The following is a 21491-nucleotide window of genomic DNA, read 5'->3' on the forward strand; positions in this document are numbered from 1 at the left end:
CAAACGTAAATCAAGTAAAATATACGAGTATAAAAGCGTAGCTTGGTTCTTACACATTGGCTTGTTTTTTTTTCTTCATAGCAAGAGAGAAATGCCGAACGGCAAAAACAAAGCAATAAAAATGAAAGAACCCAAGAGAGCCTGGAATGTATACTTTGAAACACACGCTATGCAGATATATCCCTACAGATGGTCCCTGGTACTAGCACGACACACACTGTGGGTTTCTTTCCTGTTGGATATATATTTATAGATAGAAAAGTCAACTTCCTATAGACGAACAGCACATCACCACGTTTCCAGCTAATGTACAATGAGCTCCGGGGAGGGGCCGCCCGTAGGTAGGGTCGCCAGCGACATGTGAGAAGCTGGAGGACACATCTCTTATTTTGCTACAGACTATTCGCAGGGATGGATGGGGGTCGCTTCTGGGCTGGCCTAGCCGCTGGGGTTCAGGCTGTGGTCAACCCTCGAAAGTTTGAGGCCTTGTCCCTCTCATCCCACACCACCTCTCTGGTGAGGTTGTGAGCTGCTAACCCAAAGACTGAATTTTCTACACCGAGTTGGCTAAGCAAAGCCATGAGTGAGCTTTTAGGGAAGAGCTGTCTGGGCCAAGGTCTCTTTCTGAGGGGAGTGGGCACCTGGGGGAATAAGTCCCATTTTCTACACCAAGATGGTGGCTTGGGAGAACTCCAGAGAAGCCGAACGTAATGAGGAATCATTTGGTTTGTTCCCGTTTCATCACAGGGGGCAGAGATTTGGATTGGTCCCAGCTTTGGAATGTCATCTGCCTGGCATCCCTGCGCCTGGGCGACGTAGGGCATAAAGAGGCTCAGGTAATTCCTGAGCCAGGTCTCCAGGAGGAAGGAGGGACCAGTCAAGGAATGTGGGTGAAGATTGTGGTCGAAGGAAGAGCTGCTTCCTGGCTGGGAGAGCTACACAAGCATGGACTGGGTCACCAAGGGTACAACAGTCCTCCTTTTGCCCAGAGCTTAACGAGCCAAAAGTCTGCTACAGCGGATGCTCCAGTTGAAACCTGGGCTGAACTGGATGGGCCACACACATCTGGGTGTCTGCTGCTACTGAAGAATCTGTGTGTCCCCAACTTCTAGCAAGTTCCTCCAAACCCAAGATACGAGCCCCCTGGCCTGGTCCAGGACAGGCGTCACATGACTGTGTCTGAAGCTGAGAAACACGTGAGCATCTTTCACGGAGGTGACGTCCATGCGGGAGAGTGCCCCAGCTCCCCCGAGGGAGGAACTCAGCTCAACTCCCCACGCAGCAGCAGCCCGTCCCTTTCGGAATGTCATGTTGGCTGAGGGCAAGACATGGGGTGAGCCAAGAGGTGGCCTTGTGTGCCCAAGGGGGACAAGGAATTTGGTCCAGTCTTTGTGGAGTCAGTGCTGTGCCTCCCGTCACAGAGCCTCATACCCAGCAGCACCTGAGAAAGGTGATCCAAGCGTAGATTACGATGGTGCTGATGGCGAAGATGAATAGAATTTTGATAAATAGGTGAAGGTGGTGAAAGTTCCAAGGGAGGTGTAGCCTGGGGCTTAAGCCATTCCCCCAGGGTCTCAACTCTAAAGAGCAAGAGCTGGAGGGAGCCACTGGCGTGGCCGAGGAAGGTGGCCCCCACTGCCTGGGGGTGGCGGTTTGAAGACTGGCCACATCTGTCCCTGCACAGCTGTGCTGCATCAGGAGACAGAGGCCTCTTGGCCGAGAGTGACTCAACACGGAAAGATGTCACTCTGGGTGGGGCAGGGTCATGTCCGCTCGCCCCCCAAATGCCAAGGGGAGTCGGTGGCCTTGTCTGTGGGACAAGCAGTCCCTGTGGGCCCAAGGACCCAGCTCCAGAGCTGCAAGGGAGCCCCCCCTGCACCCAGCAGCCTAAAGGGACTCGCTGGGGGTAGAGGCCCCTCCTAGGAGATGAGCACGCAGGACGGGCTTGGGTCTCTGCGGAGGCTTCGTGCGGAATCAAAGCTACATAGCGCCGAGGTTTGCTGCCCAGAAGCAGAGGCACCCCAGTTACCAACCCCCTTCTGAGCCTGCCCTACGCCTCCTGCTCATGGGTCCTCAAGACTTCATTCCCTCCTCCCCCCCGCCCCCCCACCGATCCAGTGAATGGGAAAACTGGGTTATGTGGGCTCCCCAGGCCCCACGTGGGGTGGGCACAGTGGGAACTTGGGCTTCGGTAGAAGAGCCGGCTGCTTCTGGCGGCCTCACTGGTTCCTTGTATCTTGGGCTGGTCGCTGCTGACCCATCCTCACATGGTCACACCCCTGGTTAAGTCTCTTCCTGGTTTTCCCAATCTCCCTGCTTGGGCTAGATTCCCCCTGACACCCAAGCGAGGTGTGCGGGGAGGGACCCGAAGTCCTCAGACTTCCTGGGCAATTCCCCTGGGAAAACCCAGGGCTGGGTTCCCTCTCTGCTGGAGTCGCATCATCCAGAGGAGGGATGGGCTGGGGTTCGGACCCTGGGCCAGAGACCCACCTGGAGGGACTGGCTCCCAGCACTTCCGGCGGAGAGTGGCCTGTGAGCTCCTCCACCTCCGGCCAGGGTGCCCACAGGCCCTCATCCCAGACCCCGCCCTCCTCCGGGGGCTCATGGTGCCCTCTGCGGGGTGAGCCCCATCTCTGTGCCTCAGATGGCACAGGGGCCGCCCAGTGACAGGGTTTGACTGGGACAAGGCTGTGGGCTGACCAGGAACCCCCCTGGGGACAAAGTAAAGGGGCAGACGCCAAGGTGGGGTCACGCTGGGCCCCCAGCACAGGTGCACGGAGGCTGGCGGCACGCCTCCGGAGGACTGGCTATCACAAGGGAATGGGCTCCTTTCCCGGCCTCCTGGGACCTCAGGGCGATGGGGGGACTGAGGCTGGGAGGTTCAGGGACCAGTAAGGGTGAAGCTGGGCCTTGGGCTGGGGCAAGTCGCCCCAGGGGCCCTAGTAGGCCTGGCCGGTCTCCACGGGCAGGAGTCCCAGCACGGCGGAGTGCTCCCCGAGCTTCATGCGGCGCTGTGTGGAGAGGCTCACGTTTTTGGCCAGGTAATCAACAGCAGCTGGAAAAAAGGAAAAGAAACTCCTAGAAATTATAGTTATTTTTCCCTATTCTTTTATCTGTCCCATATCGATCCATCAAGCCATCCACCCACATATATATCCATCCATTCATTTATCCATACATCAGTTTGTCCAGCCATCCAGCCATCCAGCCACATATATATCCATCCATTCATTTATCCATACATCAGTTTGTCCATCCATCCAGCCATCCAGCCACATATATATCCATCCATTCATTTATCCATACATCAGTTTGTCCATCCAGCCAGCTAGCCAGCCATTATCCCCCCATCCATCTCTGCATAAAGCTCTTTCTCTCACCTCCGCTCCAATCATTCAGCAAATATTAACACTAAATAAAAAACTCAGCTCTCGCGTGAGTTCTGTAGGGAGATCCAGAGGAAGAGCCACATTGTTGAGTGAAGAACCAGTCCCTGTTTCTGTACAGATCCCTTCTAGGGGGGTGCCCAGTGAGTCCCACGGAGCCCAGGTAGTAAGGAGGGCAAGGTCCTTCTGCCTCCTTTGGCCCTGAGCCCAGCTCATGGATGAGGCAAAGCAAGGCCACTTACTCAAAACTCAAAGAGTTTTTGCAGGTGAGCTGAGGGGTCCAGGCAGGGGAGGAGGCAGGGCCCTGACATGCAGGAAGCCAAGACCTTTAGTCTTGTCAATTCTGGTCACTCAGGGGAGAGGGGGGAGAGTTTGAGGATGTGTATGTCTGTGTGTGTGTGTGCATGTGTGTGTGTACAGTGGAAATAAGAAACTTGGAGAAGTAGCAATGGGCATGAACATGAATGTTCACACAAGTAGTACTTGCATATGTGCACACACATGCACACAGATGTGGGTGAGTTGTGTGCACCTGCATGAGTAGAACAACAGTGGGGATGCTTATGCGTGTGCAGGTAACTGTACAGGTGAGCTCCACCTAGGCCAGGTACATGTGTCGGAGTATGTGTGTGTGCACAGGTCTGACCACTAGGCCTGCATGCGCACATGTTGTCTTGACTGTATTAACTGTACCTGCCTGAGGCTATGGCAGAAATCAGCCCTGACCAAATGATTTGACTGGCATGTGAGCACGGCCTCCTGAGCTGCTGCTTCCCGAGCCGGCATCCGCGGCTGTGGCCCATCCAGCCCCTGGGATCTCTCAAATCCAGAGGCCGAAGGAAGATGGAAAGATTGCTGCACTAGGAAGCACGAGGCTCCGCCCACCACCCGCTTCGTCACCTGCCTGAAAAGGGACCCTGCAACTCTACATGCCTCCCCAAAGTTGGGGGCTCCTGCCTGGGGTAGGTGGGCGGAGCTGGGAGGTGATGGGGCCTTTGAGCTAGAGGAGGCCATATGGCCTAGGGGGTCAAATGGCCTAGGTCCCAATCCTGGGCCTGCCAATTTTGAGGGTGTCATTGTGGGCGCCCCACTTCACCTATGCAAGCCTGTTTCCTGGTCTGAAAATAGGGACAGTAACACAGCCAGGCTGAAGAGGTGTGAGAACTGAGGGGGAACGTGCCTGTAAAGGGGGTTAGCATTGTGCCTGGCACACAGCGAGCTCAGCAGACATGGGCCTGCAGACTGGAATTTAGTGATCAGATGTGACCTTTGATGGAGCAATAGGGAAAGTGGGCAATTTGGTGCCCAACCACCTCCTGTTCACGTGGCTTCGGGCAGATCACTGAGCTGGTGCAGGCCTGTTTCCTCGTCTATAACATGGAAAGAACAACTCTGCCTTCTTCAGGGCTGTTATGAGAATCTTGTGAGATAAGGTGCTTTAAGAGGCTGGGCAGAGAGGGTGCTAACGAATGTGCTAATGCCCTGGGCCCTCTGAGCGGCTGGACCCTGTGCCCCTCAGCTTCCCAGCTCCAGGGCCGGCACCGAGCTGCTGGGTCGCCCCCGAGGTCACTCAGCCTTTACGCTCCAGCTGGTCGGCAGAGGTGCCGGTGGCCACCTGTCCTGCTGGGTCTGCCCCTTGCTCTGAGTGGGCCTGGCACAGTCTCCCATCTCTGGCCCCTGTAACTCTGGCCACACCATCTCTGCTGCTCAGAGCCTCCTCTTATCTAACTCAGGTCTAACTCAGAGTCACGATGGGAACAGCAGGAGGAGGAGCTAACATTTACCAGAGCTTGCTCCTGCTCTAAGCAGTTTATGGAGCCTTATCATCCCCATGTTACAGATGGAACTGAGGCCCTTCCCTGAAAGATCACATAGCTCCTAAGTTGTGGAGTCAGGATTCAAACCCAGGCTGTCTACTGCAAGCTCCTATTTACCACCCCCACCCCTTCCCCAACATCACCCAGCGCCTCCTATAGAACAGCCTCCATGTTCCACATCACACCGACCTCTGATGCCAGCCTCCCTGGCTCCTCCTGAGGACGGGATGGGAAGGTCTGGCTTCGACAACAGTGATGAGAACAACAGAGCGAGAGCCCTCACAGGTGCGCACCTACTGTGTGCTAGGCGGACATGATCTCACTGAGTTCTTTCAACAGCCCCATGCTTTAGGTCCGGCTGCCCCATTTTACAAAGGTGGAAACTGAGGCACAGAAAGATCGCTGGCCCAGAACCACCCATAGCACGTGAGATGGCAGAGCCTGAATCTGTCCTGTTTGCACCTCTGGTCTCTGTTACTTCCTCTTTAGCTTCTCCCAGTTACCAGCCATGGCCCAGCACATAGTAGGAGCTTCCCTAGGCCCCATCAAGGTGAGCGAGGAAACATGGAGAAGCCAAACTTTACTGATGACCCAGCCAACTTCAAGGGCACCCATAACACCGCACGGCCTGCCGCTCCCTGGGGTCCAGCCTGGGCCGGTGAGGGCAGGGCTGTGGCATTTCTCATTACGGCTTCTGTCAGCGGCCCTCCCTGTCCCTCTGTCTCTCCGTGTCTCCCCTTCTCTGCCCGGTACCCACGCTTGGGCTCTAAACGTCTCAAATTAGATTAATCGGGAGTTGGCAGGAGATGTGGCTGTGATGCCAACCCGTAAACAAATCTCAGCCGTCAGCATCTTGTCAGCCCGCGGCCCCAGAGGAGGACCCTTCCAGACACAAACTCTTATTAGACTTGTCAGATCTATTAAAATTCTCTTCACACTTCTGCGTTCTATCAGCCCCATCATTAGGACGGCCCTGGCCTCTGGGAACACTAGGGCCATATTAATCTGCCGTGTGCCCTGTCCCTGCCCCCTGCCCCCCTACCCCGACCCCCTCCAGGGACAGGAGGGAAAGACAGATGGACGGACAACAGCCAGGGGCAGGAGAGGAAGGTGTGGAGCTGTCCCTGGGAAGGCGCCAGGCCCAGGAAGAGGAGGTGTGCTCCGCTGTGTAAGGGTTTGGCCACGTGTGTACGCCACGCACACCTGAAGGCGAGGCGCTATGTGATCTCGGGCAAACAACCTCTCGGGACCCCACTGCCTCATCTGCCCCGTGGAATAAGCATGCGCTCCATACAGGGTGGCCATGAGCATGAAATGCCCGGCCCGAAGTAGATGCTCAGTAAGTGGTCATTTCTCCTTCCCGCCTTCACACACACACTTTTGTATGTACACACATATTAGTGAAAACTCCCATCGAAGTGAATCTGTGTGTGCGTGCCTCTGAGCGTGCATAGGTGGGTGTGAAGTTGTGAACATCAATCCACACACAGGTGGGTCTAGGTGCGTATCATCAGGTGTCTTACACAAGTCTGGGTTTGGCCAGAGAGAACTGGACTTGAAGTTAGGAGACCCGAGTCCCCCGTTCGCCTACGGTGTGACCTGGGGAAAGTTCCTAGCCTCTCTGAGCCTTAGCTTTGTGCCTGTAACCTGAGGACAAATGATATCTACCTGGGGTGGGTGAGGACCATGCATTTCACCCCGTGCCTGGTTGGCTGAAACTCAACGGCCGCTGACAGCCGGGGCCGCTGACAGAAGCCGTAATGAGAAATGCCACAGCCCTGCCCTCACCGGCCCAGGCTGGACCCCAGGGAGCGGCAGGCCGTGCGGTGTTATGGGTGCCCTTATGTGAGCAGATGACAGGCTGGACCTGGGCCTACACAGCCGGTCTGGGACATGCGGCTTTCGCCTGTGGGCCGTGGGAGCCCAGTCATGGGTGGATGTGGTTGCCCGTGAGCGTGGGGCAGGTGGTCAGTGAGGATACAGGGATCCCTCCGTGGTCCCAGGATGTCATCGGTGAGGGAGATGCTACCATGGACAAACTGTGAAAAGACTGAGTCTAATCCCCAGGCCCCCATTTCAGATGGCAAAACTCAGGCTCAGAGAAGCCGGGTGCCTTGCCCACTCTGATGGTGCGAGACGGTCAGACTTTCCCGCAGGCCCCTCCCAGCCCAACCTGGAGCCTCTGTGGGGTGGGGTCTTGTGCTCCGATTCCCTCGGAGTTGGGCTGGAGAATGTGACTCAGGAGGAGCTCCAAGCTACCCCTGGAGGAGCCAGGGATCAGGGGTGGAGCTAGAGGGGCCTGGGAGGACAAGAGAGGGAAGGAGGGAGGAGAGGGAAGGAGGAGGGGGGGAGGGAGAAGGAGGAGGGAGGGAGAGGAAGATATTGCTCCAGCCAGTTTCTAGGAGCAGAGGGGGAACAAACACTCCTTTCTCGCCTCCTGGGCCCTTTCCCTTTTGATCCCCCCTCCCTTGTCACCCCCCCACCCCCCGTGCTGACTCTGGGGTTAATTTTATTTCCGAGTTGGGCAGGCGCCCCTGGAGTCAGGCACGGCGCTCTGGGTGTGACTAACGCCCGCCCCAGGCCAGGGCTCTAAACTCTTTATCAAGAGCATGTGTCCCACGGTTCCCCGGGCACAGGAGCTGGGGCAGGGGTCGCCCTTGTGCCTCTGGAAACACCCCCATGCACATGTGCGCACCCTGCTCTCAAACATACATGCGCACACATTATACAACCGCACACACTTGCTCCCCCTGCACACACTCTCACACAGACACAGTGATACACACAGACAACATCATGGGTACAAGCCCAGATGCACAACTACACACAGGAGCACACAGCACTCCTATGCAGACACTTACACATGCACTCATATTTATACCCTGCACACTTCATCTACATATGCCACAGATACTCCCAAATGCACACACTCTTGAGCGTGTGTATACACATGTACATATAGTTACACACTCACACACATCTGCACACATATTTATACATGTCCACACAATAGCATATGCACACTATAGATGTCAAACACACAGGCACAGACACAGACACAGCCACATGAACACACCTGAATGCACACTTAAACACATGTATATGTGTTACAGCCACGTATGTTTACATGACCATTGTGCATGTGTGCGTTTGCATAAAAACACATACCATGTACGCATAGTGTGCTCATTTAAACTCACATGTATGTGAATAGTCATGTGCACATATACCCACATGTGCCACACACATACACATACTCACCTATGCACAAGGATGTGTGCAATAACACTTGTATGCTGGGATACTCACAAATACACACACACACACACACCTGAATTGTAACACATCCAAAACATGTATTCACACTCATGCATATACCGGCGTGCACATATATCATATCCAAACATGCACATACAGGGGGGACCGTGAACGCAGCCGGGAGGTGGAGGCAGCCCAGCTGGCCCTCATTTAGCCGTGGAGGCCAAGGCCATATGAGGAGGCGAGGGCTGGTGTGGGGACAGGAAGCAGAGGTCAGTGAGGCCAGGCCAGGGCTGTGGCGGGGCGGGGGGTGTTAGGACATCCTTGGGCTGGGAGGTCTCACCCTCTCGCCACTTGCCCTTCTGATTAGTTTGACACCAGCAGGTGAGGCCTTTGCCGGGAGGTGGGGCAGGAGGGGCAGCCAGTGACCTCAGCTCCCGGTGCCCCCTTGGCCTGCCCTGCTGCTGCCCTGCCCAGCAGCTGGAGGCTGTGGCTGGGCCCGCCTTCTGCAGCTTTTGGTCTGAGGATCTGCCATCCCCCCACCCCCCCAGGCAAGGTGCCAAGGGGATGGCGACTGGGCTGGGCCTGTGAGGCCAGCTCAACGTTTGGGGAGCCCAAGGCTGAGGATGGGGGTAGAGGAGAGAGCTCAAAGGACAGCTGGCCCTGTGGCCAGGGGGCAGGAGGGGCAGAGCCCCACCATCTCACTGTCCCACCGGCAGTCACCAGCCACGTGCGGCGAGGGAGCCCCTGAAGTGTGGCCAGTGCCACCGAGGAACCAGATTTTACATTTAGATTTGATTTTACCTCATTGAAATTTAAAAACCGAAATTCAATTTAGTTTAGTGGCCGGGAAACTTTGCAGTAGATTTGGAACAACTTGGGTGTGTAAGCCTACAACCTCCTCAGTTGTCAATGCTGTGAAATTTCAATGGGGGCCTAGCGTTCCCCGTGAAACTGCGCATCTGAATGAAAATGGGCTGGATTTCAAAGACAGTGTAAAGAAAAGAATGTAAAATAGCTCATTGATAATTTCATACGGATTACATGTTGAAATGATCATCTTTTGGCTAGAACGGGTAAAATAAAATATGTTAGCAAAAATAATTTGCTGTTCTCACATTTTATAACGTGGCTCCTTGGACATTTTAAACGACATTTGTGGCTTGTCTGATACTATTTCTGTGGGACAGCTTTTCTCCCAGGCAGCAGCAGTAGCAGGGGCCCAGCTCAGCATCATCTTAGAACAGCTGTTCCTCCTTTCTGGACCTCAATTTCCTCATTTGTGAAATGGGCACCTCCACCCCAACACCACCTTCCAGCTCTCTACAAATGAGTGGGGGGGAAAGGGAGAGGGGGATGCCGGGTGCCGGGCACTCACTCTGGCCGTACTGGCCGTACTGGTAGCCAGCCACGGGGTCCACGCTGTAGCCGGTGGTGCTGTAGGTGGGTGGGCAGTAGGACTGGGAAGTGGGCAGGCTGTCCCCTGGCTTGATGGAGTCCGCCCGCTGGCTGCAGCTGGCCGAGATGGAGGAGGCCGAGTCCAGCCCGCCGTGCAGCGGGGAGATGGAGAAGTCGGCCTGCGGCTGTGGCGGCACCGCGCTGGGGTTGCTCAGAATGCTCATCACCTGTGGGGAGAGACCATTGTGTGGGCTGAGCAGCAGGGGTGGGGCTGGAAGGACCCCGCAGGGGCAAGCGCGTGTGGGGACGATGCCAGGCTGGCGTGGGCAGGCCTTTGCTGCAGTCTCTCCCTTGGGGTCCCTGCAGCTTGGAGATCCGTTGACCTGTGGGCTTGCCCTTGAGGGTAAGATGGCTAGCAGTTCTTCCTGGTTAGGTCCTGACCCCTGGAGGCGCCCTCCACCGAGAGCCCTGGGGGTGAGGCGGGCCTGTTCACCGCTCTAGCCCCAGGCCTGACTGAATAAGTGAATGCACAGCGCATGCATGAATGAATGAACAAACACGCTAATTACGTCTCTCCTATCAGACAGGGAGCTCTCCTATCAGACAGGGACCTGTGCCTCCCCCGTCAGACTGGCATGCTCCCATCTTCCAGCACAAAGGGGTTTCAGCAGGACTCTGGGCCTGTCCGGCTTCACCCCTCATCCTGTGCTCTGCTCTTGACTTTGGTCAGGACCTGGTGGCCTCTTGGGAAGGTACGACGCCGTAGCCTGCCCGGAACCCGGAACCTCTCTTCGGTCCCGGCAGCTCCTGGATGTCTGTGGTCATCACCCACTTGCTCGAGGAGCCAGTTCAGCAAACTGTTCTCACCATCAGTGCTGCCAACTCGGACTGTCAGGGGCAAGCTCCTTTCTAGAAACTCCGCTTCAAGATGTTGTGTGTTCACTTATTCATCACTTAACTCATTGGTGTGTTCACTTATTCATTCAACAAACACACACTGAAGGTGACTATGACCCCAGAACTGAGGCTGAGCCTGGGACCTCAGAGGAGGAAGAGCCATGGCTCCAGCCCTCAGCTGGGGGAGTGTTTGGGTCTGGGGGAGGGGGCACCTAGCAACAGATCATCAAGATGTGGAGTGATGAGGGTTGTTACAGAGGCAGCTCAGGGGCTGTGAGAGCCCAGGGGAGGGCACCCAGCCGGCCAGGGGGCCCAGGAAAGAATCTGGAGGAGGTGACACCTGTGTCCAGCTGTCCAGGAGAGAGCGGGGAGAGGGGGTGCGGGCAGCAGGATTCCTGCAGTGGGAGAGAGCACGGCACCTAGTCAGCCCAGGGGATGGGGCGGGGAGGCAGACCTTTGTGGGTCTGACCTGAGGGCCAGGACCCTGGTAGCCTCCTGCTAATGCCACCCCTTATGGGAGGGAGGCCAAGTGCCAGTGGGGTCAGGCTTGTTGATGGTCTGCCCAACACCGAGCTAAAGAATCCCACTGGGCACGTGGCTGTGTTCTCTGACTTCCCCTCCCACCTCCTGGGAGATGGTGGGCTCTGGGCATCTGAGCCATGACCTGTGGCATCCTGACAATGTCTGCCTTCTCATTTTTGACTTGTCCCTGCCATAGGCACTGGGGCCTGGCCAGGGTCTGCACCCTCAGGCCAGGGCCAGGCACAGAGCTCCTCCACTTCCTGACTGTGAGGCCTCAGGGTGTCCCTTACCTTCTGTGACCAGCCCATCCTAAAGAAAAGAGCCGACAATGAACCTGACTCAGAGGGCGCTGGGAGCTTTGCGCCCAGCCTGGCTCGGTGCAGTGCTGAGGCATCAGCGGCCCCAGCGGCCCCAGCTCCTCGGACCCTCTTCTTCCCACCTCCTTCACTGTCCCTCCTCTCAGACACCAACTTATGTGGCTCCCCGGATCCAGAGGCCTACAGAGACGTGCGGGGCAGAGCTATGACGCCCATTTCTCAGATGACAAAACCGAGGCCCACGAAGGGCTGGGGCTTCCCCAGATCTCACGGCCAGTCCAGCCGGCCGGACCCTGCCTGCTCGCCTGATAATGCCGGGACGGACTCTCAAGGATGTTTCCGGCACCTGACCCCTCCAGAGGCTCTTACTCCGGGGACCAACCAGCAGCTACCGGCGGGGGTGGGGGTCCCTCATCTCTGACTCTTCCCTCAGTGCTCCCAACACCCCCCCCTCAGCCCTGGGGCATCTCTCCTCTGTCCTTCACCTCCCCCCACCCCTTCCCAGAGCCAGAGGCCAGGGCATGGGCCTGCTGGGCTGGTCTGTCTCCACCGCAGCTGGTGGGATTTAGGTGGGTCTTCATGGTATGTCACCCACTGAGATGGCAAAGATACAGGGCACGGGACTGTGAGAGGGGAAGTCTGGGCGGGAGGTGTCGGGGTGACTTTGTGCAGCAGCACTGTTTTAGGGAGCGGAGGTCTCCCCGATTCTCTCTGCACTGAATGCGCTTCTAAGGCTTCTGTCATGGGGTGGGCGCACACAGGGTGCTGGGGTGGTGGCTAGAGGGACTCTGGAAAAGGGGGTCCCCATAGTGAGGGTGTGAGGATGTCAGACCCCACTGGGCTGTGCTTGCTGGGCTCTGACTGTGGAGATGGGGCCACCTGGACCTGAGATATTTGTTGTGTGAATGGGGGCGGGGGGTTCTCTGGGAAAACTCAGGAATCTCATGATGCCCTGGGAGTTAGGAGACCCCATTCTCTTCCAAGTTCCTGCCTAGACCTCACTTTCCAACTAAATTAAGAAAATCACCCCCGTCCTATTCCCCACCCCATGCAAACACTACCCCTGCCCCTTCCTCCGAGGAGGCCTGGGCGCCAGGACAGACTCAGGCTCAGGGGAAGCACACGCCCACTTCCCTGGGGGGCAGGAGCCTCTCGGGAGGGTGTGTCAGCTCAGGTGAGCGAATCCCTTCCTCCTGGATGTCACTACGAGGCAGGAAGAGACATGGGAGGGGTGAGAGTAGAGAGAGGATGGGGGTGGTCTGGGGACGAGATGGGAACTGTACACAGAGCCACTCACACTGCAGGACGGGACCTCCAGGGACCCGCCTCAGAGCTGACCACATCGCTCATGTCACTCGCGCATCACCCGTGGCTCCTCAGTGCCTTCCAGGCAAACAGGGCAAAGGTTTCTTGTGCTCTGACCGCTACCTGCCTGTCCCAACTCCTCCCTGCCTTTTCCTTCCTTGCACTTGAAGTCCCAGCCACACCAAGCTGTGGTGTTTGCTAAGGACATCTTTTAGTCATTCCACGAGCATTGCAAGAGGGCTGCCCCTGCCAGGCCGGAGAGAGGACTGCACTGTCACTCCTTGAGGCCAGGATGAAGCTGCATTTCGTCCATCTTTGCGGACCCAGTGCCTACATTGTGTCCGTTACATGCTATGAGCTCAGAAGAAGCCTGTGGAATTCATGCATAGTCACATACTGCATATTTAGTGAGCACCTACTATGCGCCAGGCCCTGAGATGCAGCAGTGAGCTTTAGCAACTCCATGCTCTCCTAGAGTTGCCAGTTTAATGAAGAGGCTGACAACAAACAAGTAAGTCACAGAATTCGCAATACTGGTAAGTGCTATGGAGGAAAATAAGGAAGGGGGTATGTGGAGCAGTCAGGCAAGACCGCCCCCAAAAAGGTGATATCAAGGCCAAAAAAGAACCGGCATGAGAAGATGTAGCAGACAGCTTTCCAGGCAGCGGCACCAGCAAGTGCAAAGGCCCTGAGGTGGGCACATGCCCAGCAAGTTAAAAGAATAAGAAGAAGATCAGTGTTGTGAGAGGAAACCCTGAGCCCCTGAGTGCTGAAAGGCCTCCCAGGATCCTTCGTCGGAGGGACTAGTGTGGTGCCCAGTGGCTCAGGAGGCCTCGGACCCTGGGCCAGTAACAGACAGCTCGGAATCAGCTCTAGCCCAAGGAGCTCTTACTGTAATGAGATTTGTTCAATGGGATTTGCCCTGGAACATCAAATCAAATTCACATCTGGGGTAGGTGTGAATGGGGGAGGGGTGGCATCTGCCTGTTCTCTCCCAGAGTCCCCGGGGGCCTGTAGATCAAAGGGCTTCCCTCTCATCCAGCCCCCTCTTGGGGCATGGCAGCTTCCAAGCAGACAGGACAGGACCCAGCTGAAGAGGGCGGACTTGGGAGCAGTGACTCCTCATGGAAATAGACTATCATTGCCCTCATTCTGCAGTTGGGGAGGGGGAAAGGCGCACCCATGATAACACCACCAGTAAGTGGCAGAGCTGGGATTTGAACCGGGGTCTCCCTGACCTCTAGGCTGTGCCTTCCCCACAGCAGACAGTGCTGGAGAGAATGGAGAGAGCCCCCTCGGCAGCCCCACAGCCCAGGGCCTTCCCGGAGTCCCTCTTTGCCCGCAGAAGCAGAACGTGTTTGCCCACCGTTAGGGGCCTTGCCGAGGTCTGGAGCCTGCAAACTTTTGAACTTGAGGAAGTCCGGGTCTGATGCGGTAATCTACCACCCCCTCAAGAATGTGCAGGCCTCTCCCTGGTGGGTTTTACTTTTTCCCGGTGACCTTGCTTTCACTAATGTATTACTTCTTGGTACGTTACCGTTACTAACTCAAAATCAATACCGACCTCCACATCTGTAAGGTTTTATCTGAAGGCAAATCTCCCGGCTGTCCGTCAGGCTGAGTGACAGCCATCCCTTCCTCTCCCCCCCCACCGGCCAGAGCCCCCCACCCGCCCCCAGCCCCTTCCTCTCCCTCTGCTCTAAATCAGTCCCAGCCTCCACCAGACTAAATCAATAAGGGGCCAGCCTCACCCCCCTTCCGCCGCTGGCTTGCAGGTTTTGGGGGGTGGGAGCCGAGGGAGCCCCGTGCCAACCCCCCTTCCACATCCTCTGCTCACCGCCCCCACCCCCGGGACTTGCCGGCGCTCCCCTACTTTAAAAGAAGGGGATGGGAAAAATGTAATTAATTCCCTCCGTTCCTGAGCTGGCCCGGAGGGCCTGGGACCGTGGAGGCTGAGCTGTGAGATCTGCACCCTCTGTGATAACCGAACGTGGCTTTGGGAGCGAGGCTGCAATTAGAAGGGGTGATCGCCATCATCGGGGCTCCGTGGCCGGTTCGGGTGGATGAGTGGGGGCCTCAGCAGGAAGCAGAGGGGAGAGGGAGGGGCAAGGCTGAGACCAATGAGGTCAGGACATTGGACCTGGAGATGAGATGGACTGGAATGAGGACTACTTGGATAGCAGGCAGGCGGGCAGCCCCACCTCGCAACGCCAGAAGAGGACCAGACGGCGGTTTCACCAAGGGCACCTGCCAATCAGTGTTCTGCGGGGCTGCCCGGAAGCCCCAGGGGCGAGAATGTCTGCATGAGCATCCTTGCTCTGCTGCTCACTAGCCGTGACCCTGGGCAATTTCTTTTAACCATCTCAGCCTCCGTTTGCTCCTCTGTATAATGGGAATGATAATTACAGAACCCATAGGGTTACTGTAAGGATTACATGAGTAAATGCACATTAAGTCAGTGCCTGGCACATCACCGATTCTCAGTAAATGCAAGCTCTCCCCCTTCTCTCCCACCTGCTTCGGGGGACCTGGCTCAAGGGAGAAATGGCCACTTGAGGACAGACTCAGGGACCGTCCCCTGTTGGGGACCATGTTGTTTTCCACCCCTGCTTCCTCAAGGGGCCTGGCACACAGTGGGTGCTTTCTGGCCAGAGAATGACTCTGCCTCCAGGCAGAAGCTGCACCTGTGCTCTCTCTGGAAAGGGGCCCAGGTGCGTGTCTCTTGGACAAGCCACACCCCTTCTTTGGCCTGAATACACCCATCTATAGTGAGGGGGTGGCATCCAACGACACGGGACCCTGACGGTGAACCTGTGAAGTCTCCAGTCGAGACGTAGCGAGGGTCAGAACTCACACACCACACAGGGCAGCCCCGCCGCACCTCCACAGGGACCCACACCTGAATCCAGGAAGCAGAGGCGACTCAACAACACCTCATCAGGATGGCCAAATAGCTTTTCATCAACACCCCACTCAACCAGCGTGAAAACCCTTCACCGCTACTTTGCTCAGACTCGTCAGTACATTTCACACGCGCGCACACACCGGAGCACACCTGGGAGGCGCCCTGGAGATCGCTGCATTTTCAGACGGGAAACTAAAGTTCCAGAAGGGCAGTAACTTGCACTTGGGGAAACCACGGCAGCTGAGCAGGTCCCAGCCCACTACTGCCACCCCCCCTGCCAGTCTCAGGCTCGGCTCTGGGAGGACCTGCAGGTGTGGCGCGCTGAGCTCATTTACCTCTAAGCCGCACATCTGAGAACAGCCCGGGCCCACCCTCTAATGCATCCCCTCGGCTCCCACAGGAGGGGAGAGGGGGCCTGTTGGGGGGCAGCCTGTGGAGAGAAGGCAAGGGCGCAGCTTGCCAGGAATGGAACTGAGTGAAATGTCTTTATTGGACCCAGACTGTCCCCCCCGTCCCCCCCCCCCCAGCTGGGACAGCCCAGCTTGAGACTCGCTCTGGCCCCTAAGGGCCTGGAGTCCACCTCTATGTCCAAATGGACTCCAGGGGGCCGGCGAAGGGCTGAGCAGCGGGAAGGGCTGCTCCAGGGTTTGTCCATTTAAGTCACTGCTTCTTCACCATGGCCGCCCCGTGGGAATCACTTGAGGAGTCTTTCAAAATGCTGATGCCTGGACCCCGCCCCTTAGAGATCCGGATTAGTTGATCTCAGGGGTCTGGGCACCAGACATTTTTAAAGCTCATTCCATTTCACTCTCATGTGCAGCCGAGTTTGAGAGCGACTGCTCTCACGTCAGCGCTGTTACTGCTACACACACACAGCCCCACTGCACACCCATGTCCAGGGGCGGAGACACGAGCACACATGCAGATATACACAGACTCTCAGACTGGAATGCACACGAACACACGAAGAGTGATGCACATGAAAATAGCACACACATACACACACACATGCACGCACCGCTGGGCTCCATGCCATCCACACACTTCACGGATGCACACACGGGCAGAGTCGCACAGACATTTGTGTGCACCGCAGCCTCACAGCTCCGTGATGCCGGCTCACTATGGTGAGCCCGTGCCTCTATGCCCCCTCCTCCAGCTCCCAACACCCCACACCCCACACACAGACACTCCGCCACCCGTTCTGCTGCCTGTCCCAGCTCCACGCTGGGATTAGTGCAAGCGAGAAATCTCCCACCCGGGCAGCCGACCACCCCGCTCCCCCTCTCTCCTGCTCAGTTCTCTGCTAAGAGGATCTGGGCCCCTCCGCTCTCCCTGCCTCCTGTGGACAGCGGTAATGGGTTTCGGGTGCTGACTTTGAGCTTCCAAACAAGATTTCCTGCAGGTCTCCCTGTTCCCCTCCCCCTCCCCCTTCCATCTCTCTGCTCATGGCCCCCTCACTCCACTCCTCCACCGTCCACATCCCGTACAGCAGCCCCCCACCCCCCAGGAGAGCTGATGCCCAGGGGGGGGGCAGCAAACTCCCCTCTCCGCCCCCTGACTCCCGTCCCCCTCTCCTTTGTCACCACCCAGCCTTTCAGGAAGGCTCTTCAAGGTCTGCCTGCTGTCATTCTCTTGCACAAGCGCAGCCCCTTCGTTTCCAAAGCAGTTCCCCTGAAGCCTTATGACTATGAAGCATTGTTAGTCCACTTTTCAGATGAGGAAACTGAGGCTCACCCAGAATTTCCTAGGGGATGCACGGCAACTTTGGGGCAAGAACCTTGACCTCTGACTTCTAGTCCAATCCACCTGCCCTGGCTGTGGTTTTCATTGCCACATAGAGCTCCGGTGTGTGTGTGTGTGTGTGTGTGTGTGTGTGTACCGTGTGGGTGCCTGTGGGAATGTCATGTGTGTGAGAGATGAGTGTATGTGTGCATGCACGCACATGCACACGAGAGTATTGTGTATTCTCTATGGGAATTTTGTGTGTGCGCTTGTGAGTCTGTGTGCATGTGTATAAATACTGTGTGTGATTTCGTGTCTGTGTGTGTGATTATTATGTGTGAGTCTTGCTGTGCATGTATGTGTGCGTACTTCACATGTGTGTGGCCGCGTGTCCTGTCGGTCCCTCCAGGTGACCTCACCGAGGCCACACGCTGGGGCTCCGAAGCTCAGAGGGCACCTGGGAAGCACCTGGTCCCTGACCGGCATCTCTGACCAGGAGGGGCCCCGCCCCCCACTCTGCAGGTGACCTCTTCCTCCACGTGGGAGCCCCACAGGCCAGGCCCGAACAGGCTCGTGGGGCTGGCTCTGTGAGGTTAGAGAGGGACCCTGCAGAGCACGGATTCAGCCACGACTGGTAAGAACCGCCTAGTGTGTGGAGGCGGCGACTCTGAAAGGCTAAGCCAATGAAGGCTGTCAAGTCGGGGTTTGGACCTCATCCGGAGGAAACCTGCAGCCCCACCTCCTGCCCTTGGCACAGACCCGCCCTGACCCTGGATCTGGCCAGGAGCTGCTGGGGCTGACTTGGTGGCCTGTTCCGAGCGCCTGGCACATAGTAGGTGGCCAGCAAACATTTGTTGAGCGAATTACTGAGTGAACGAATGAATCTATCTGTTGATCCCCAGTGCAGGGGCTGGTACAGAGCTGGTTGAATGACAAGAATAATGGAGGGACCCGTGGCATACTCACACCCCCACCCCTCACCCCCCACCCCCGTCAAAGTGAATCTCAGAGTCTCCTCCCACCACAGGGTCCTTGGAGGTTTTAGCTAAAGACCGAGAGGAAGTGAGGGGCCAGACAATGACTTCCCATTCATTGTCCCAGAAGCTGAAGCCCGCCCCCCCCCCCCACACACACACACACACACTTCCAATTTCCAATGCTTGGTCTACAAGATGTCAATCTCCAAATATCTGGAAACATCTAGAAATCTCTGGAAATATTGGAGGGGGCCTGGATCCCCCCACCCCCGCTTCCCGGGAGCATCCTGGGTTGGCCCGATCTGAAGTGTTCCTGCCAGGATGGGTCCGAGGACTCCCGGCCCCTGGCGGGCACTGGAGCAGGCGGGGGTGCGTGGGATTCAGAGACCAGCTCTGATGGCGCGATAATGGCGGCCGAGGGATTAGTGCGACTCTGCTGAGAGCGGCGGCGGCGGCGGCGGGGCTGGAGAAGGAAGGGGCCGATCGCTGGGAAAGATATGACTATTTAAAGATAATGATTGCATAAATTTAATTAGCACACTTTCACGCGGCAAATGGCCGTTTTGTAATTAATGTATTTGGCCTTACTAAGCATGAAAGATCCCATCTCCTCCCCCTCCCCTCCCGCTCCCCCTCCTCTGCGGCCCCTAATGAAAGACAGAGAGCAAGTGACAGAAACAGTTTGTCAGCGGCTCCAGGTGTCAGGGGCCTAATTGGCTGAGCTGAGGGAAGGAGGGGGAGCCAGGAGGGCTGGCAGGGGTGGGGAGGGGGCCTCCTGGGCTGGCCAGGCCCAGGTTGGGAGAGGAGGAGGAGGGGAAGGAGGAGGGGGAGGCCTGGGCTCTCGGCCCCCTGGCCTGGAGGGGGGGGGTCCCCCTCAGTAATTGCCGGAGATGGGAACGCAGATTGGCCGTGGCAGGGAGTGAGGGGTGGCAGGCAGGCCTCGTTAGTACCTGGGCAGACAAGCTGGCACATATCACAACGCGTTAGGGACCTGCAGCCACGATGGCTCGAGCCCTGCTGGCCCTCTCCCGGTAGCAAAGTCATTTCAGTGGAATAAATGGATGAGGCTCAGTTTTCTCTTCCAGAAAACGGCCCCCCGTTATCGAAAGGCTCGAAAAAATGATCATAACCTCTCACGCCTAAGTGCCTAGTGTGTGCCAAATACCTACTATGCGCAGGTAGCACCGCCATTCACTCCTTACCACAGCTGTCCTAAGGATGCGATTGTAATCTTTCTGAAATTCGGGTACATTTTATCACCCCCAGTGCCTTTCTGTGGCTGAGTCTGCGGCCAGGTAGCATCACCGTCAGGTGGCAATGATGGCAGAGCTGTGTGCAAGCTTGTGTTGACGCCTTCTGATAAGTTCAGGAAAAGGCCAGCATCCTTTTCAGTAAAACAGGGGTACTGGCTGCCCCATGTTAGAGATCAGAAAACGGCTCTGGGAAGGTAAATAATTTGCCCAAGTCTGCAAATTATTTAGGAAGTGGTGGGCTAGGATTTGAACTCAGAAGGCGTAACTCCAAAGTTAATTCTCTTTCTAGCAGCTACCTACAAGACCTACTGCGGGGCCAGCTCAGCACCCGCCCTACCCCCGTGGCACCATCCGCCGCGGCCTAAGACGTGTGACTGGCTCCACAGGGAAGCTTCTTTGCTGGGTGGGTATAGCTGCCAATGCGATAATGCCCCCCAAAGTTAGAGCTGCCTGATTTTCTTGTGGGGGGACCAGGAAACAGGGTTGAGAGGGTTCCAGCTGCCACGTCTGACTGACGTTGTGCCATGGCCATGTTGAAGCTGTGTGCACTCTCGCCTCTGGCAATGGCCCCCCATCCTCTTCACCAGCCGCCCTCTGCCAGCCTCAGACAAGGGCCCCTGCCCCAACCAGCCCAGGCCCTGCCCCGCGATCTCAGAGGAAGGCAGGGCGGGAGGCCTTGAGCCAGCCCAGGCGGGTGGAGCCAGGCCCAGCCAGCCCTCTCCCGAACCAAATTCAATTTCGAAGCTTAATGAGTTTGCAGAGGAGCCGGTACGCTCGCCCGACACCACTCCTTGCCGGCTGGGTGGTTCCCGCCCAGCCACCGCGTGCGCAGCAGCCGGAGCAGGGAGAGCCCTGGGCTCCGTCGAGTGTGGCGGGGGCACTGAGCGAGTGAAAAATGTCAGAGCAAATTGCTCTTGACAGCGTTAATATCTGCACCTCATAGCAATAATTACATGTAAATAAATAGCAAAATGACACTCAGCTGGAGGCGGCTCGGGGAGGACAGGCGCTGCTAAGGACCAGCTGGGGACCCGAACGCTCTGCGCCGTCCCTGCCTTCCCATCGTCGAGTCTTGGCTTCCCCCTCTCACCCTCAGCCGGGCTCTGGCTGCAGCACGGAGCAGGGACCTCCAGATCCTGGCCGCTCATTAAAAATGTGAGGGGAAAGGAAAACATTTGGGTCCCCATGGGAGGGGGGACAGTTCGACCAAGCCTCCTCCCGGCCTCTTTCTCTCCCTCCTCCCTGAGCGCCTTCTTCCATCTCTGGGTCCCCGTGGAGAGATGCCTCTGAAACCCACATCTCTGCCCTGACTTCTTGGACTTGACCTCCACGCATCCACCACATCCGGGTCCTCCTGCACTTCCTGTCTCTGCCTCTGATTTCATTCCCCTCTTGGTCACTTGTGCTGTAGATGTCCAGTCATCCTTGCCTCCTCCCTCGTCCCGGCATCCGTGATGCTGCAACAGCAGGTGCCATGCAAACTCACGAGCTAAACAGGGCGCTGCTTCCTGCAGAGTCACCCGGACCTGATGCCAATGTACTTCATTATGACGACCCACAAATATGGCTCCACTGTGGCCAAGAATGCAAAGCGAGCGTGCCTTTTGAAGATACCCCGTGACAGTCTGTGTGATCCCCACCCCCGGGGCCTCGGGAACACACTCCGCTTTTACTGTCAGGGCTACTTTGGAGAGAAGTTTGTGAAGCCCAGGGTGGAACCAGAATCGCCCC

At 56.9% G+C, this 21491-nt stretch overlaps 1 protein-coding gene across 2 annotated transcripts in view; it reads right to left on the bottom strand.

The window, feature by feature from the left end:
• Positions 1 to 2939: 2939 nt before the first annotated feature.
• Positions 2940 to 21491, bottom strand: part of PAX7 (paired box 7) — a gene marked incomplete at both ends in the record, with an annotated part of 94755 nt that continues 76203 nt past the window's right edge. For both annotated transcript variants that reach the window (XM_081088169.1, XM_081088168.1), the window contains 2 exons: positions 2940 to 3055; positions 9840 to 10086. In XM_081088169.1, coding sequence (XP_080944295.1) covers positions 2940 to 3055; positions 9840 to 10086 — 363 coding nt within the window. The remainder of the gene's footprint in view (positions 3056 to 9839; positions 10087 to 21491) is intronic.

This window comes from Myotis nattereri (genome assembly GCF_964212035.1).
Source record: "Myotis nattereri genome assembly, chromosome: 3".
In the NCBI taxonomy this organism is placed as follows: Eukaryota; Metazoa; Chordata; class Mammalia; order Chiroptera; family Vespertilionidae; genus Myotis; species Myotis nattereri.